Consider the following 17,577-nt stretch of genomic DNA (forward strand, 5'->3'; position numbering starts at 1 on the left):
GGAGCTGAATCTTACCATTATTCATTTCCAAAAGTATGAGCAAACATCCGACATTTATTTTTGTATAATACGGAGTCGAATATTACCGTTATTCATTTCCAAAATTAAGAGCAAACATCTGACATTTAATCTAGCAGCTTTTACAGGCCTCGAAATAGGATTTTGGAGGGGCAAGGCCATTTAGAAAAGGGCACTTTTTCCAAGAGGCCAGGGGCACCAAGGCCACATTGGAAAGGGCATGTTTGGTGTTTATGAAAAAAGAAAGAAGAAAAACAAACCGAGAAAAACAAACACACACACACACACACACAAAGTGCAACACACAACAAAAACCTCTTCCCTACAGCTGTAACACATTCCCGATCTCCGCGTTTCTATCAGGTGAAACAACATTTTTTAAAACAGGAATAAAACAACAGTAGGTCAGAGACTCCAACCCCAAGCACCTTCTGATCTGGAGATTCTCCCGCCCGAAACCCCTAGCAAACGGGAGACTCCAAGTTGATGTGTGCGAAGCGCGAAGTTCCCAGGGTTCTAGATGTTCTCTGGTGCTATCTAAGACTTATTTTTTCAACATACGATAGCAATAAGTAAGAAATCCTTTCAACCGGGAGACACAGAGCCAGGGCGGGAGAAATCAAATCTCCAGCGGGAGAACGGGAGATTTTGCAAAAATGGGTTTTCGGCGGGAGATCTCCCGTCGAAAACGGGAGAGTTGGAGTCTCTGGTAGGTATTGATTGAAACTCGACACTCTTTCAGGCCAGCCAGGCCAAGCTGCCATGAAACTTCAAAGCACATTCCGACAGCTGGCTGGCAAAACCACAAGGCAAAGGAATTTGCGTGCGCGTGTAGATTGCTATGATTTAGCCTGTTACAGACAGTTCATGACCTCCAAGAATGCGCCAGTACGCGCGGTTTCTTCTGTTGATTGGTCTCTCTCTCTCTCTCTCCACCCCTGGCCCTCCCCATTCCCCAGTCTGGCACCCCTTGGCATCGTGGGATTTTTCTTTTTTCTTGGTGAACTTGGAGTTCACTCTACTCTATCTGAATATGCGCTGCCTAGCTAGTATACTCGCGGCCGCTGCGCTGCGGAGGCAGTCGGGACGGTAAAAGCCGGTCGGGCGTACATGTACGTACACGTCGTCTCGTATCTCGGAAAGATACTTTGAGTTTGAATCAGATACATCGGGACGCGAGTGAACTGAAGGTATGATATTTGAGATCAGGAAAGTTGTTCAAGCTTATTAAAGAGACTTTGAGAAAGGGCATATCATACGTCATAAATAATAACTTTCATTCTAAAAGGGCACCACGGCCCCAAGAAAAAGGGCACTTTTTTTTTTTTTGGCCGTAACTTTGATCAAAAAACAAAAGGCATTGCGGCCAACGAGAGGGGCACCGACGGCCATGGCCGTCGGTGGCCGTCGGTTAATTCGAGGCCTGACTGCTTACGAAGCCGATTATAGTTACCGCTGTTCATTTTCAAAACTGAAGGCAAACATCCGGCTTTTTTTGGTGGCCCGGCGTGCGTTTTTGGTGACGCCGGTCGCAAATAAACCATTCGCGAAATCGTGATTCGATTCGCGAAAAGACTCCGCTAAATCGCTACACTCGGCAGGGGCTACGTCGTCCTTTCACCAGGTCTCGTTGCAAAACCAAAATCTCGTGTGAGTTCTTGCGTTACCTATCGTTAATTTTAACGAAACATCGTTAATTTGCGTGAGGGATCGTTACTCATCGTTACTCATCGTTACTCATCGTTACTACAAACGTTAATTTTCCCGATCGTTACTTTGCGTTACTAACGATTCAGGTGAAACCGCTTGCGTTAATGAAACGTTAATGTTGATTAACGCAAAGTTTCTTTTGGTATATACTGTACTGTAGGGGGATAGAATCTCAATTCTATCAAATGGGCACCATGCCCCACCTGGGGGGACCCAGGGGGCCTAAATTTGGACTGAAATTGTAAATTTTCATCCTTTTCTTGAAAACCCTATCACAAATTTTCACCAAACTTGGCAGGTAGTCCCATGGGGATTAGATTTCAAAGTATTTGAATGGGCACCATGCTTTCCTTGGGTGCCCCAGGGGGTCCAAACCTCATAAATCAATGAATATTCTGTAATATTTTTCTCTAGTTCTAATCAAAAGTGATAGGGCTTTAAATCTTTTTTTGCCCAAGCTGCATTAAATAAATCCAACATTCTATAAAGTACAGTGTACTTGGTAGGTATTTTTTACCAGTGTGATGGAATATGTAAATGGACACCATGCCGCCACTCTCAAAGCTACCTCCACCGTAAGTTTCCATTTTTCTCAGGTAAGAGTCTGCAAGAATGCATGGAAGGTGAAGTTGCGATACTCGGGTGAGCGCGTGACCCCCGGGTCTCTCTTTTTTTTTTTACTTTTTTATTTTCACGAAGTTTGTTTCATTAATTCTCCCCCCGAAAACGCAAGCACTTAATACTTTCTTCTTCTTCTTTTTTTTTTTCAGCAATGCGACTATGAAAATAGTTTGGTAATTATTATAATCTGGAAGTATAGGCCTAGCACAATAAAGAATAGAATAGACGGGGCTCCACACTAACTTTTATTTTTGGTGGCCCGATTGGGCCACCAATATCATTACCATTATTCATTTCCAAATTTAAAAGCAAACATCCGACATTTATTGTATTATCGTACGGAGCCGAATGTTACTGCTGTCCATTTCCGAAAGTGAAGTGAATCATCTGACGATTATTTTATCATCGTATGGAGCCGAATGTTAGTGCTGTCCACTGTCGAAAGTGAAATGAATCATCTGACATTTATTTTATCATCGTACGGAGCCGAATGTTACTGTTTTTCATTTTTGAACATCAAGGCAGACATCAGACATTTATACCATCAAACGCAGCTGAATGTTACTGTTATTCATTTCGAAATAGCAAATATCCAATATTTATTTTAGCATCGTATGGGGAAGAATGTTATTGCTATTTACTTTCGAACGTAAAAGCAAACATCCGGCATTTATTTTATCATCTTACGGAGTTGAATATTATTGTTATTCATTTCCGAACGTCAAAGCAAACATTCGACATTTTATTTTAGCATCTTCCGGAGCTGAATATTATTGCTATTTACTTTTGGACATAAAGCAAACATCAGCATGATCAGACATTTATTTTTTCATCGTACAAAATTGAATATTGTCACTCATTTCCGAACGTCGAAGCAAACATCAAACGTTAATTTTACCATCGAACGCAGCTGAATGTTAATGTTATTCATTTCGAAATTTAAAAGCAAACATCCAACAGTTATTTTAGCATCATATGGAGCAGAATATTACTGCTATTCACATCCGAGCGTAAAAGCAATCATCTCACATTTATTTTAGCATCTTCCGGAGCAGAATGTTATAGCTATTTGCTTTCGAAAGTATAAGCAAACATCCGACATTTATTTAATCATTGTACGGAGGGTTGAATATTATTGTTTTTCATTTCCGAACATCATAGCAAACATTCGACATTTATTTAAGCATCTTCCTGAGCTGAACGTTATTCCTATTTACTTTCGAACATAAAAGCAAACATCAATACATTAATTTTAGCACCATACGGAGCTGAATCTTACCGTTATTCATTTCCAAAAGTATAAGCAAACATCCGACATTTATTTTGGTATCATACTGAGTCTAATATTACCGTTATTCATTTCCAAAATTAAAAGCAAACATCTGACATTTATTTAGCATCTTACATAGCCGATTGTTACCGCTGTTCATTTTCAAAAGTTAAGGCAAACATCCGACTTTTTTTTGGTGGCCCAATTGGGCCACCAAAATCTTTATTTCTGAAATTTTTATTTTAATTTTGATTTTCATTCAATTAATACATATAATTATAAAAGTCGATTCATTTCCGATTGACAAGCATGTAAACAATCGGTAGGCACTCTAACAGGTACCATGTTGAACATCAATAAACGTCGGATACGTCGAAGAAAATTTGACGTACACGTACCTCGAATTTCGCGTACCTCGAACCATTTGCTTCAGTCCCGACGAATTCAAGGTATTCAAAGTTGACTGTACTTGACTTCATGTTGTGTGGTTTGCACGGGCCAATACCAGCCATCGCTTAGGCGGGAGCACTGCTTAAACGGGAGAAAAACTTGGTCTCCCGACCCCTTGCGATTAAGCGGTGAGCACTGTATCTCCTATGATTTTAGTTCAGTTTTGTTCAGTAGAATTTGAGATATCTACATGGAGATGAAAGTAATTGTACACATAAGTGCTGTATACATGTATAGCTAGCTTTTGGATAAACTCTGACCAAAGTTACATTGTACAATGTACATGCTTGTGTTAGACTACCTGGTAGTTGCTGCTTTATGGCATATAAAACTGTTCAGATTGAGTACTATGTATAGAGAATTGTTGTTCTGTTGACAGAATTCACATTTTGATCATTGATGGATCTATTTTAAATATCTACTACCTCAAAAAAGATAAATAAATAGATTTTCCCCGCCTTTTATTGCCATTTTTGGCCTGATAATCTGCAGTCATGGCAGCAGCAGCCATAGCCAATATCGTCAAGAGCTCCCTTGGACCCGTGGGCCTGGACAAGATGTTGGTGGATGATGTTGGGGTAAGTCAACGAACTATCACTTAAAGAAGTAGCTCTTTTCTTGTTTGTTTTTCAAGTGTCTATTGTTCATGTGGCATGAAAGTGTTCGGCATGTTTGAATTGCTCAGGTTGTTGCTAAAGGGGAAGGCACGAATTGAAAGGATGATAAGCTGTAGTTGTGATAAGAAATTCATTATTACCTCTGTGCAGTATTCTTGATATTGTAGCTTAAACCGCCACATACACTGTAACATACCATATTTTTGGCCAAAAAGCGGCACTATTTCCAAAAAAATAAAGCAGTAAAGTCGGGTCGAGGCCTATATGCCAGCACAAGCAAATGATTGTCTTTCCCCAGAAAATCAGCTGCCTAACCAACACACATTTTGTATGGGACTATGCAATGTGCCAATGAGCAATACAATATGAACCACTGAAATAGTCCATCTTACAGACAATGCTGTGCTCTGCAGTGAAGTGACATCAAAATTTATATTTTCATTACCTACCTACAGTACTTATCACTGTCACTGGTGCCAGTTCAACAAAAGTGTAAACATGAAAGCATAGCGTGATTGCCAATTAGTGTGCACAGCCATTGCGGCGATTGCAGTCCTGCACACATCACATAATAGCACTATCTCATGTACTCGGCTATTTGAAAGGGATCTAGTGTGAATGAAGACACCGGTACTAGGCTATTGAAAAGTGTGTGTGAGTGGACACAGTCACATGCTTAGCCATTCTTCACGTAGGTCCTAAACACAGAAATATCATTCAAAATCCTGACACAAGGTTTGCTTCAACCAGAAACAAATTGACTAATGAGTTAGCTCCCTCAGGTTTTGATGGGGGTATTAATCACATTCAGTGAGAGTTCTGTTTTGCATTGAAAAAACAGTATATTCCCTTGTTGCCTAGTTGCATACATGAATTTTCCTGGTTTCATAATGAACTCAAAAGCTATTATTAAATTGTATGAATTAGAGGAACTGTAATATTGATAATCCATGTTGCATAATCCTCAGGATGTTACAGTTACAAACGATGGGGCAACAATTCTAAAGCTCCTTGAGGTGGAACACCCAGCTGCTAAGGTCCTTGTTGAACTGGCTGATCTACAAGACCAGGAAGTTGGAGATGGTACTACTTCAGTAGTAAGTTCTTATTGTTTGTTTGGCTCCTGCTTAAAGGGATGGTATAGTATTGGTGAAGATGAGGATTGGGCTTTTCACTTTTTGCAAGATACCAAGAAACCATTTATGAAATAGTACAGAGCATACCATTCTAAGAGGACCTCAAGATTTATTTGATGAAAATCGGTTTTGGAATGACTGAGACATTAAAAAAAAAAGGAAAGCAAAGTGATCGTTATCAAAAGTGGGTCCCACCTTTCATGAGGATCTCTCTGTTTTGGATATCTCAGCCATTTCAAAGCCAAATTTTATCAAATCTTGAATTCCTCTTGGAATTGCATGTTCTTTCACGAATCATAACAGGTTTCTCAGTATCTTATCAAAAATGTTGGAAACGTAAAGTTAAGTCTTAACCAAAAATATACTATCCCTTTTACGTCACATTTATTATATTTAGGTGATCCGAGTATCCTCCCGGATCACCTTCTGTATCTGTACGGATTCTTTCTTCTTTCTTTCTTTCTTTCTTTCTTTCTTTCTTTCTTTCTCCTGAAAAGTTGTGCAGAGGTTAGCTCAGAAAGTCCTCTTCCTATCAATTTCAAAATTATGCCATATGTATCATGTCCCTAAGACGACAGATCTAGTAGAATCATTGTGATCAGTCGACCATGACGTCACTATGATGTCACTATATGAAAACACATTTTTATTCTTATCTCATTAATGGAATGGAATTTTTCAATGAAATTTACGTCACATATATATAGTTCAAGTCAAGCTGATTCTACACATTTCTCAAAATTCATCTATACCCTTAAAACGTGCGCGTACGCGCGCGTTGAAATATTTACATGCTCCAATCGAGCTCAAAAATTTTTTGCACACGTTTCAGACCATTTGGAGCATTTTTCGAAAAATTGAAAAAATTGGACGGACGTGTACGCGCGCGCACATATATATGCACGCACACCTCATGTATATATGCAATAGAAATTTCCCGTTTTTTCACTTTTATCGGATGTCTGAAATGTCAAGGAATATTTATACCAAGTTTCAAGTCAATACAACTCAATATGACGTCATACGGGCCAGTCAAAGTTGAAATTCTGCGCGTGCGTCAATGGCGATATACTGTGCAACTATGCCAAAAACTGCGAATTTTAAATCCGATTCTACTTGTCAGGATGGATTTTCTTTACATTTTCTGAAAGCTGATGAGTTGTACATGTCATTTCATGGGTTGGCAATGCTGAAAAAATTATTAAAAGATATCAAATTTCTTAATAAAATAAAAAAAGTAAATTTTCAAAATGACGTCATCAAATATCAAGTTCACTTGAGCGTATCTCACTTATCCTTTGCCGATTTTCACCCAAATTTCAGTATGTTGTAGCTTATTAAATGCTCTGTCATAATTGTTATAACAAAATTTTGATTGGATGACGGCATCACCTCGTAAAAATGGATTGAAAGTAATATTGTCAAATTTGACCAGTTTACGTGTTATCTCTATGGGAGTGCAGTTTTTCTGGAAATGAAAATTGACATGACTATCATTTTCGAGCACTAGCTCACTTATGCTTCAGTGAATTTCTCCCTGATTTTGATATGTTGTAGCTGAGACTTTGGGCTGTTGTTAATGTGCCCTTCATTTTTTCATACGATGTCGGAATCACGTCAAAAAACTTGGTTGAAATTAAAGCTTATATTCGATGTATTGGGATATTTCTTTCTTTCTGCCAGTTTCTTTGCAATAACTCAAGAAAAACAGCCCCTATCACCCCCATATTTTGCACATGTTTAGTTCATGTCACATACATTATTTCATAAAATAACAACTACTTAATCGGACACCATCTTGGATATGTAAATTAGGGTCAAAGGTCATAAATGTTTCATCCTGTATCTTGGTGAATACATGTCCTATCTTTCCCATATTTTGCACACGCAAAGACCATGTTACAAGAATCATTTCACAGAATAACCACTTTTTGCTCAGATGCCATCTTGTCTGTGCAAAGTGGGGTCAAAGGTCATATGTACTTCTTTCTGTATCTTCGTTAAGACGTGTTATCTCTATGGGAGGGAATTTTTCTAGATGTGAAAATTTACATGATTGTCTTTATCGAGCACTAGCTCACTTACCCTTCGGTGAATTTCTCCAACATTTTACTATGTTGTAGCTGAGACTCTGCGCTATCGTATGTGTGCCCTTCGTTTTTTCATACGATGTCGCTATGACGTTAAAAAACTTGGTTGAAATTAAAGCTTATCTTCGATGTATTGAGATATTTCTTTCTTTCTGGAACTTTCTTTGCAACAACTCAAGAAAAACAGGCCCTATCACCCCCATATTTTGCACATGTTTAGTCCATGTCACGTACATTATTTCATAAAATAACAACTACTTGATCGGACACCATCTTGGGTATGTAAATTAGGGTCAAAGGTCATTAATGTTTAATCTTGTATCTTGGTGAATACCTGTCCTATCTTTGCCATATTTTGCACACGTATTGATATAGACGATGTCGCAAGAATCATTTCACGAAATAACCACTTTTTCCTCAGATGCCATCTTAGGAGTGCAAAGGTGGGTCAAATGTCAAATGTACTTCATTCTGTATCTTCGTTATAGTGTATACAGAATTTGGTACCAAAGATGGCAGATCTGACTCCCTTTTCTAAATGAGAATCCAATATTACACGGCCAATGTCTCTAAGCACAGATGAATGTTCTGAAACCTGTATGGTCATGCCTATTCCGATCAGGACTCGAATCATTGATTTCCAAAGAGATCGGATCACCTAATTTGTCAGTGTTGACAAATTACAATCTCTAGTTGATTTTATAAATTGTTCCTTATAATTTTCAATAATAAGATTACCTTAATTGTTGGCGGCACCTCTGCATAGGTAGCACCCCAAGTTTGGCACAAAAAAAAAAAAAAATGTAGAAGGATTTCATTTTGCTCTTGAAAGAGTTTCATCACTGTTCAGAATTTTGACAACAAACTTCATTTCTACTTCTGCCTGGTTATGCATGTTTCTGCCATGAAGTGTCACTGGAGACATTATGTTTTCAGATTGTCCATCCTTCCTACCGTCTGTCCTTAATCAACTTTGTGGGCAACGTAACTTATAAATCATTGGAGGTATGCCTATGAAACTTTGCATATGAGTGGACGAATTTGTACCTATCAGCTCTTGGAGGCACATGCTTAAGGTTAAAGGTCAAGGTCAAATTCTTAAAATGTCACAATTTCCCTCATATCTATGTATTGCCTAATAAACTTTGTGTATAATCTGTGTATGTAGGACTGTAATAGAGGTTGCCATGTGTGATGAAAAAAACATACACATAGGTCAATTTCCATCTTTTTTATTTTGTATGAAGTGATGACATTTAGGATAAGGATTTCAACATTTTTAAATTCTGTGAAAGGGTCTTATTCAAGTAATATCGGTCTAATGGTATCACCTACGGCTACTAGTGAAGCCTTCATACACACTACACTTGACAGGGTGTGGCACGAAATACCTCATAAAATATAAAGCAATATAAAGCCCATTCCTTTCCTGCCTGTCTACAACTCCACTATCAGGTCGAACAATAACAACCTGAAATCTCAAAGAGATGAGCGAGACACTATACACCTGGCCTGGAGTGAATTAATTCAGTTCCCATTCCTACTCAAGTCAGGTTATGTAAGTGTATACCACCCTATCCAGTTACAGTATCAAGAATGTAATTGAAGGAGCAGTGCAAATTGTAGGTGAGCATAGATTCTAGGTCTATGACCCCGTTTACAGTGCGGGGCTGAGCCGAGCCGCGGCCGAGCCGCGGCCGGGCCCAGCCTCAATTGCAAGGCCAAGCCCCTCAATTTTGTCCGTTTACACTGCAGGGCTCTGCCGCGCTTTTGATTCAAACCTTTCAATATTTTGTCGTAGTGGCGCTCTGCTTGTAAACAAACGCAATTTGGTATTGTCTGGTTTTCAGACCCTTTGCCAGCTGAATTCCGTGGCGACAAAATTGCTGTTCGGGCAAAGGCCTTTGCCAAAGGAAAAAATCCATTGCAGGACAAAGCCACCTTAAACTATATTACTTTTCGACGTTGAGGGGGTTAATATCCCGAAGAGCGAAAGATACAGGCAGAGGGTTTGGAAGCCAGAATAAAATTGGCTGCGCATTTGGCCCAGTTTGCGTTTACACTGAGAAAAGGCTGGGCTCGGCCGCGGCCGAGACCACCTCCAGAGCGAGGCCAAATGCGAGGCCAATTTTGGCCTCGCATTTGGCCTTTTGCGCGTTTACACTGAAATGAAGGTGGGCTCGGCCGCGGCCGCACCGCGGCCGAGCCTCGCACTGTAAACGGGGTCCTAGTCTATCTAGATACCTACAGACACTCATTGTAGAGTCTCCAAATTTACAATCCACAATTAAGCCAGTGTGTGATGCATTGACAAACTCCAGACATAATGTAGTTGTCTACAGTTTTCTCATACCAAAAGTTGCACTCCTCATGCAAGGATGGACACAGAAAGGGTAGTGGAGCCACTCAAATGCTCAAACACTAAGGGAGTTAGCTAAATCCACTAGTAATTTGTATGACTTTCAGTAAAACTAGAACTATCACTGAAGGTGATTAATATCCTGCTCCTGCAGCTCAGAGTCCTATAAAAAGAATTGAACCAAGTTTTGGTAAAAGGTTCTGTGTGTGTGTGTGTGCGTGTGTGTGTGTGTGTGTGTGTGTGTAGTATCTTGTGGGTATCTTGTGAGCTTGATTGCTCAACAATTGTGGAAGTAGTTCACTCCACAAGATTTTCAAGAAAATGTGCAGCTGCCATGGTAACCCCTTGTCGGGTACAAACACACAGAGGATCTTCCATACCTATGTTCGTCCATTCTCTTTATGACCCCAAAGTTTAGAATTATGTACAAGAAAAATATTGTTCTTTCAGAGATTACAAATAACCAGAGATTGACATGAGCCATTTCGCCTGATTTGGTCCTTGTTCAAAATTGGGTTGTGCAACTTTTTGTTGGTTTTGTGATGCAGTCACATTTGTATTGGACATAAATATTGTATTCCAATGTATTTTACAGTAACTTCCAAGGTCATATATCCCTTTTTTCAAATTATGTCACAAAATTTTGCATGGTTGAAGACTTACATGTATGTCTTTCAACATTCTGTATGAAATCTTACAGTAATACACCTCAGACTTTCATCAATTGGAGTTTAAGAAAAAAAACAGAGATGAAAAACTAACCCATGCCACTCGAGAATAAGCTCCCCTTGTGTACCGAGAATAATGTTTGGATTTTTTTTTTTTTTTGTCAGAATAAATTCACTGGGAATCTGTAGTACAATGTATTTATCCCCCTCCATTAAAAGAACATTCCAGTTTTATTATTCTTAGGAAAATTCTGAATTACCTACCTCCACAACATACTGTTCTTGCTTATGAAAGGAATCTAATTTTCAGGGTTTCAAAAGGGACACACAAACTTAACGGACAAGTTTACATTCATATATGTGTGGATTGAGTAAATGCAGCAGTATAAGTAGAACACATCAGTGAGAGTCTGGTGAAAATCAGATAATCCGTTCAAAAGTTATGAATTGTTAAAGTATCTTCACAGTCACTCAGAAGACTACTGCAGTGTATGATGTCACATGCATACAACAATATACGGAAAGTATAAAGAGAATTTCACAAAATTTTACCTTTTAAAAAAAGTGCACATATCCTCGACTCGTCACTGACGTATGTTAAGGGTAATATTGATTGATTGATTGATTGATTTTATTTCCGCAAAATAAAAATATGTACATCACTTCTTATTGAATAATACAAAGAAATTAGGGGTCCAGAAGAAAACACACTCGGTATATCTGAAATTGACATGCAAACTTGTATCAACTAAAACTACACTACACAGAATTAAAATAACACCCACTACTACCCTTCAGTTGTACAAACACTATTACCATGATGGCAGTAAGTCAAATCAATTAATTTAACAAATATATTCATCTACACTTCAGTGAAAAAGAAGAAGAAGAAAAAAAAAATACATCTACAAATACACTTAAGTTGAAAATTTAATACTTTTATATAAATACGATCCTCTATAACTAAAAGACTTGCGGCAGTATTGAGTTTTTGGTTTTGGAAGAACAAGAGTACCAACAGAATGAAGATTATATGGCGTATCGGAAAATCTAAACATCTCTTTTAAATACGGTGGAGAAAAATTATTTATGGCCTTAAATGTCATGGAGTACAAATGATCTTTGCGCCGGGATTCTAATGTTTGAGGTTCATCAGAGTAACATGGATTTCTTGATTTGAGACATATTTATAAGGGTTTATTGGAAGAATTATTCTCAGTGCCCTATTTTGCAATTTTTGTAATTCATCTGTGTGTTTTGCCGCCGATGATCCATAAATAATATCTGCATAATCAAATAATGGGAGAATAAAAATTGTATATACTTATATATCAATTTCAAAGTTGAAGTATTCACATAACTGCGTAAACGGCCCAGAAATTTCACCAGTTTGACAATATTCTTACACATTGTATCTATATGTATATCCCATTTCAGCTGTTGATCAATCATAACACCAAGGTATTTCACAACGTCCTTCTGTTCTATTCTATTTCCAAAAATGAAAAATTGTAATTTATTACATGTACTTAGATTATAACGAGAACCCAGTAACGTACATACTGTTTTTTTCACAATTTACACTAATCTTATTTAAACACATCCATTTATATATGTTGTGCAGCTCAGAATTCAATACACACTCTATTTCATTTAACACTTTTTCCCGAACAATACAACACTGTATCATCTGCATACAAATTTACTTTACATCGTTCAATACAGTCAACCAAATCATTGACATAAATGATAAACAACAGTGGCCCGAGAATTGAGCCCTGAGGCACGCCATGATGAACTTGTTGTAATCGTGATCTCGACGAGCTTATCTAAGTGCAAATATGTCGTCTCTTCAAATAACTTTCAAACCATTTTAAACTTTCCTTCGACACCCCTATTTTACAAAGCTTCTGAATAAGCAAATCTGTATCCACAGTGTCGAACGCTTTACGTAGGTCAATAAAGACTGCACCGACATAGCAACCGTCGTCTATGGCCCGATACCAGTCATCCGTGACCTTTAACAATGATGTGACAGTTGAGTGTCTTGACCTAAATCCAGATTGTTCCTGGTTCAATATGCTATTATGTTGTAAGTAGAGAGACAGCTGTGACTGGACGATCTTATCCAGAACCTTTGAGAGAGGTGAAAGAATTGAAATCGTCCTATAATTGGTAGGCAGGGATTTGTCTCCAGATTTAAAAACTGATATTATTTTTGCACATTTCCACCGATGAGGAACGATGCACTCTAACAGTGACCGATTAATAAGGTAAGTAAGTGAATGCACTATGCCAGATGCTGATAATTGTACAATTTTAACTGATAGACCATCTAGACCAGTTGACTTTTTCGCTTTGAGTCCTTTGATGACATTAAGTACCTCTTCCTCATTTACCACATGCAGAGTCAAACTTGATTGTGTTGAAACTTCATTTACAATACATCGTTGTACATGAAGAATGTGTGATGCCAGATTTACACCAATATTTGCAAAATAATCATTAAAATCATTAACTTGTTCAATATCATCATCGACTGAATCAGGCAACTTACAATAGGTCTACTGCCTGATGAGGATAATTCTTTAACACATCCCATGGTTGATTTGGCCTAGATTTGTCTGACAGCCTCTTTTTATAGTAATTCTTTTTCGATTTCCTAATCAGAGAAGTAACTTTGTTTCTTATCGTCTTGTATTCTCCCCATAATTCATCATAATTAGCTTCTAAAATATGTTGGTGATTTTCATCGTTTCCATCCAAAATACGCATATGTACCTTTTTAGCTTTTCCTTTTAACTTATCTCGTTGTCTTATTAATACAATAATCTCTTTAGTCATCCAGGGTGAGCGTTTATTCCCGACACGTGTCTTTCTCACTGGCATGTGTTTATTCACTACTTCAAGGAAAAGCTCTTCCCACACTTTAACAGCATCGTCAAGGTTTGAAGTACTGGTATCTTCTACAATACTCCAGGTTTGGTTTCTTAAATCATCCAAATACAATTCAGTATCTATATTTGTCAGTTTCCCGTATGTATGCGGGTTACATTTAGTAGTTTTGCATCTCCATAACAAATAAGACATTGAGTGGTCGCTCAGACCATTATGGATGACACCATACGTACTTACCATCTCTGGATTGTTTGTAAGGATATGATCTATCAAACTCATTGAGTTACGCGTGATTCGTGTAGGTTCTGTAACATTTATTTCGTGTCATGCAAAAATATCATGAATTTGTTTTAACGTTCTAGTTTGTATTGACGGTGGTGTTTTTAATAGATCACAGTTTAAGTCGCCCATGATAGTATCAGTATTAAAAGAATCAACAAAAGTCAGAAATTTTTCATATAAAGCAAAAGTATCATTTCCGATGTTTGGCGGTCTATACCATGTAACAAATATAATTGACTTTTCATAATCAAACCGTATGTGAATTGGTATTACTTCAAGGTTTGTTATGTATGGATGATTTAACAATTCATATTTTATATCGTCGTGTATATACACTGCAACGCCACCTCCATTTCTTTTTCGGTCTTTGCGAATCAGATTATAGCCTTCAACTTTGAGCTCATTATCCGAGACAGAATCGTCTAACCATGTTTCATTTAAAGCTAAGACTTGCACATCATTTTCGAGTAATATACACCTTATCTCACATAAGTTTTCGTAGTAAGCTACGGATATTCAACTGTAAAATTTTGACACCTTTGTCCTTCAGTTCTGCAAAATGTAATGAATTTTTCGTTGGAGAATGAATTATTCCATTTTCATCATTATCAGATAGTTGATCATTGATACTCTGCTCTTCTACTGAAGTGTTCAACGGAAGGTAAGTAAATTGACACTTTGAACATTTCCAGTTCCAGAACTCAACATTTGGATTATCATAATCTTTAACACCTATACCAGCACATTTTATGTGTAGCCACTGAGAGCATCGTGTATACTGAATTCCTCTTTGATTACTTCGAACAGATTTTTGACAACCAACACATGGATACTTGGGTCCCATAAAAGATAACAAGGGGGGCTTCCTTTCTTTTACTGCTATAAAACTGCTTTACAGAAAAAAAAGGGGGCGGGGGGGGGGGGGGGGGTCGTAGAGTCTATTTAGGTCTTCCTTGTCATGAACTTGTCATATCATTGTTCCACCATTCGAAGTTGGGACCAACACTAGGATGCGACCGTGTGACGACCATGTGGCTTTGACTCGTACCCTTTTCGCAGATTGCAGAAGTTTGGAGTTTTGCTTTGTGAGGTTTTCTTTGATCCCGATCCCTGTCCCTTTCAAACGTCGCTCTGACATGACCTCGCTACGTGTCTGGTACGTTGTGAACTTCTTGATGATCAGTCTCGTAGGTGTCTTGCGTCGATTGTTGCCTCCGCTTTTTTCAAGCCCTTGTCGTGGTTGGATACGGTGCGACCTGTCGATGTCATCAGCCTTCAGTTGAATGCCCAGGTGTCGGGGAAAATATGCCGCGGACTACCTCGGTTGTGTTCTCCGACTTTGATTCCGGTACTCCAAATACCATCAAGCAATTGCGTCTGGAGTATTGTTCCAAAGTGTGCAGATTGTCCTGCAGTTTCTTGACGATAGAAGCCTGTTTTTCAAGATTCTTTGTGAGAGAAGACACCTCCTTTGTCCTCTGATTGAGCTTGGACTCCAAATCTATTATCTGCCCCTCTGTCTTTTCAAGTCGATCCACGAACTCTCCAAGCTTCTTTTCAGTGGCCTTACAAACCGCTGACTCGATTGCCTCTACGAAGGCCTTGCTCTGAAAAGATTGTTTGACTATGTCACGAGCAATCTGCTCTATTTGTTCGACTGTAGGCTTCGATGTCTTAGACATTGTTTGGTCCCAAGACAAGATGGCATCGAAAAGCACACAATGCAGGCATGAGATTTCTCCGCGGATCCGCGGATTTCCGCGGATTTTGAAATTCTGGGGGGAAAATACACAGTCGGGAAACTTTCTGGATTTTCCTCTTTTTTTCTTTTTTTTCTTTTTTTTTTTTTTTGCAGCCACCATATCTCGCCGTACTATCTAAAGCAACGGATGCTGCGTGTGTGATACCGTACCGTAATAGCTGTGATGTATCGGCATTGCATTGTGTGAATGGTGATGGGTGCATTTTGTCAGCGGGCAGCTGTGCAATGTTGCATGCATGATGATGCGTGAAATGGACTGTACATACTGCTAAGGAAAGAGCGCACGTGCGCTTCTATACTCTTTGCTGCTAAGTACAGTACAGGTAAGTGCCGTGGATGTGAAACGTGCGTGTCGATCTACTTCTAGCTTGCAGTGTGGTGTGATGCACACATGTGTGAGGCTGTAGCTGCGTATTATGCATGCTGCCGCAGCGTTCAGCGCAATGCGCTGCTATTGTATCCCTCCCGCTGATTACGATGGACTGCATGATGGTTGGCGTGACTACATTTGTCATCGTGATTTTGTGGACCAGTCGCGGTGTGAGTATTTTTTCTTCAACGAGAAAATGAAGACCCTCGATAAGGATGACCCTCGTGTAGCGGATATTGAAAAAGATGTCTCCAATAAGTTCAAGTGGCAGTGGTTGGACTATGAAGTTGATCTCCCAGCACCAGTTTCGTCTTCTAGGCCAGCGAGTCGATCGACTTCCTCAGGACCTGGAACTTGTGATACATCATCCGCCGCAAGGATTCGCTTGGGCGATACGATAAAGAAAGCTGAAGAGGCAGGGAGAGCATTTTGTACAGTGTGCCACGCACTCATCAACTACGGAAGCCAACAATGCTAAGCTGTGATTTATAGCACTTTTTTTGTACCCCTATGAACTGAATCCAGCAAGACGTCACCTGGGTGTACATTACTGGGCAAGAGTTCCTGTTGAGACAGCCACCCAAAAGTAAGTGCGTGCATCCGTGCGTATCGCAAGCAAGGTTAGGCTAGGTAGAGTTGTATAACGTTAGGTATACAGTAGATCTGCACTTACCGTAGTTATGGGTAAACTCGGCCTAGCGGGTAAAGTCGGCCCCCAGCGCGCGCATTGCAAGTAGTTGTACTGCGCGCGCTGGGGGCCGACTTTACCCGCTAGGCCGAGTTTACCCATAACTACGGTATTTAGTACTAGTGTCATTGGGGTGGCTGTCTCAAAAGGAAGTCTTTCCCATTACTGTGGTGTATTATGGCCTCACATTTGAGAAGGTATAACAGTTAAGCATATTCCTTCCTTTAGATTTTGCAAGTGTCATTCATGACTTCAATTATCACTGACAATGTTTATCTGTAAAATGTACCTCATAACAATAGTAAATTTCAGTGGTAAAATGCATTAAAATAAGTTTTTTCATACCTTAAATTTCAAAAAGTCCTCACCGTGGGAGGGGGTAAACCCCCCTCCAACACCCTCCCCCCGCTCGGACGCTCCGCTCCCTCGCAAAGTTCCTCCTCTTTTTTTAACATTTCTCTGTCTCATGCCTGCAATGTCAAAGCATATATCTCAGTGGCATATGAAACACTCAACCAAAACACGTTATGTATTCCATCATACTGATAAGAACCACAAACAAGAGTTGAAGTGTAAAATACCACACGAAGTATATATAGTAGACTTTATCGTAGCGGTATGTATCAAACCATTTTAAA

At 39.1% G+C, this 17,577-nt stretch overlaps 1 protein-coding gene across 1 annotated transcript in view; it reads left to right on the plus strand.

The window, feature by feature from the left end:
- The window catches only part of LOC139722752 (T-complex protein 1 subunit alpha-like), a 107,226-nt gene that overhangs the window by 18,184 nt on the left and 71,465 nt on the right, over positions 1 to 17,577 (plus strand). The window contains exons 2-3 of the mRNA XM_071634036.1: positions 4,562 to 4,647; positions 5,655 to 5,783. Of these exons, the coding sequence (XP_071490137.1) occupies positions 4,564 to 4,647; positions 5,655 to 5,783 (213 nt within the window). The 5' untranslated portion in view covers positions 4,562 to 4,563. The remainder of the gene's footprint in view (positions 1 to 4,561; positions 4,648 to 5,654; positions 5,784 to 17,577) is intronic.

This window comes from Diadema antillarum, unplaced genomic scaffold, assembly GCF_040938485.1.
Source record: "Diadema antillarum isolate AM-2024a unplaced genomic scaffold, OU_Dant_1.0 scf00000170, whole genome shotgun sequence".
In the NCBI taxonomy this organism is placed as follows: Eukaryota; Metazoa; Echinodermata; class Echinoidea; order Diadematoida; family Diadematidae; genus Diadema; species Diadema antillarum.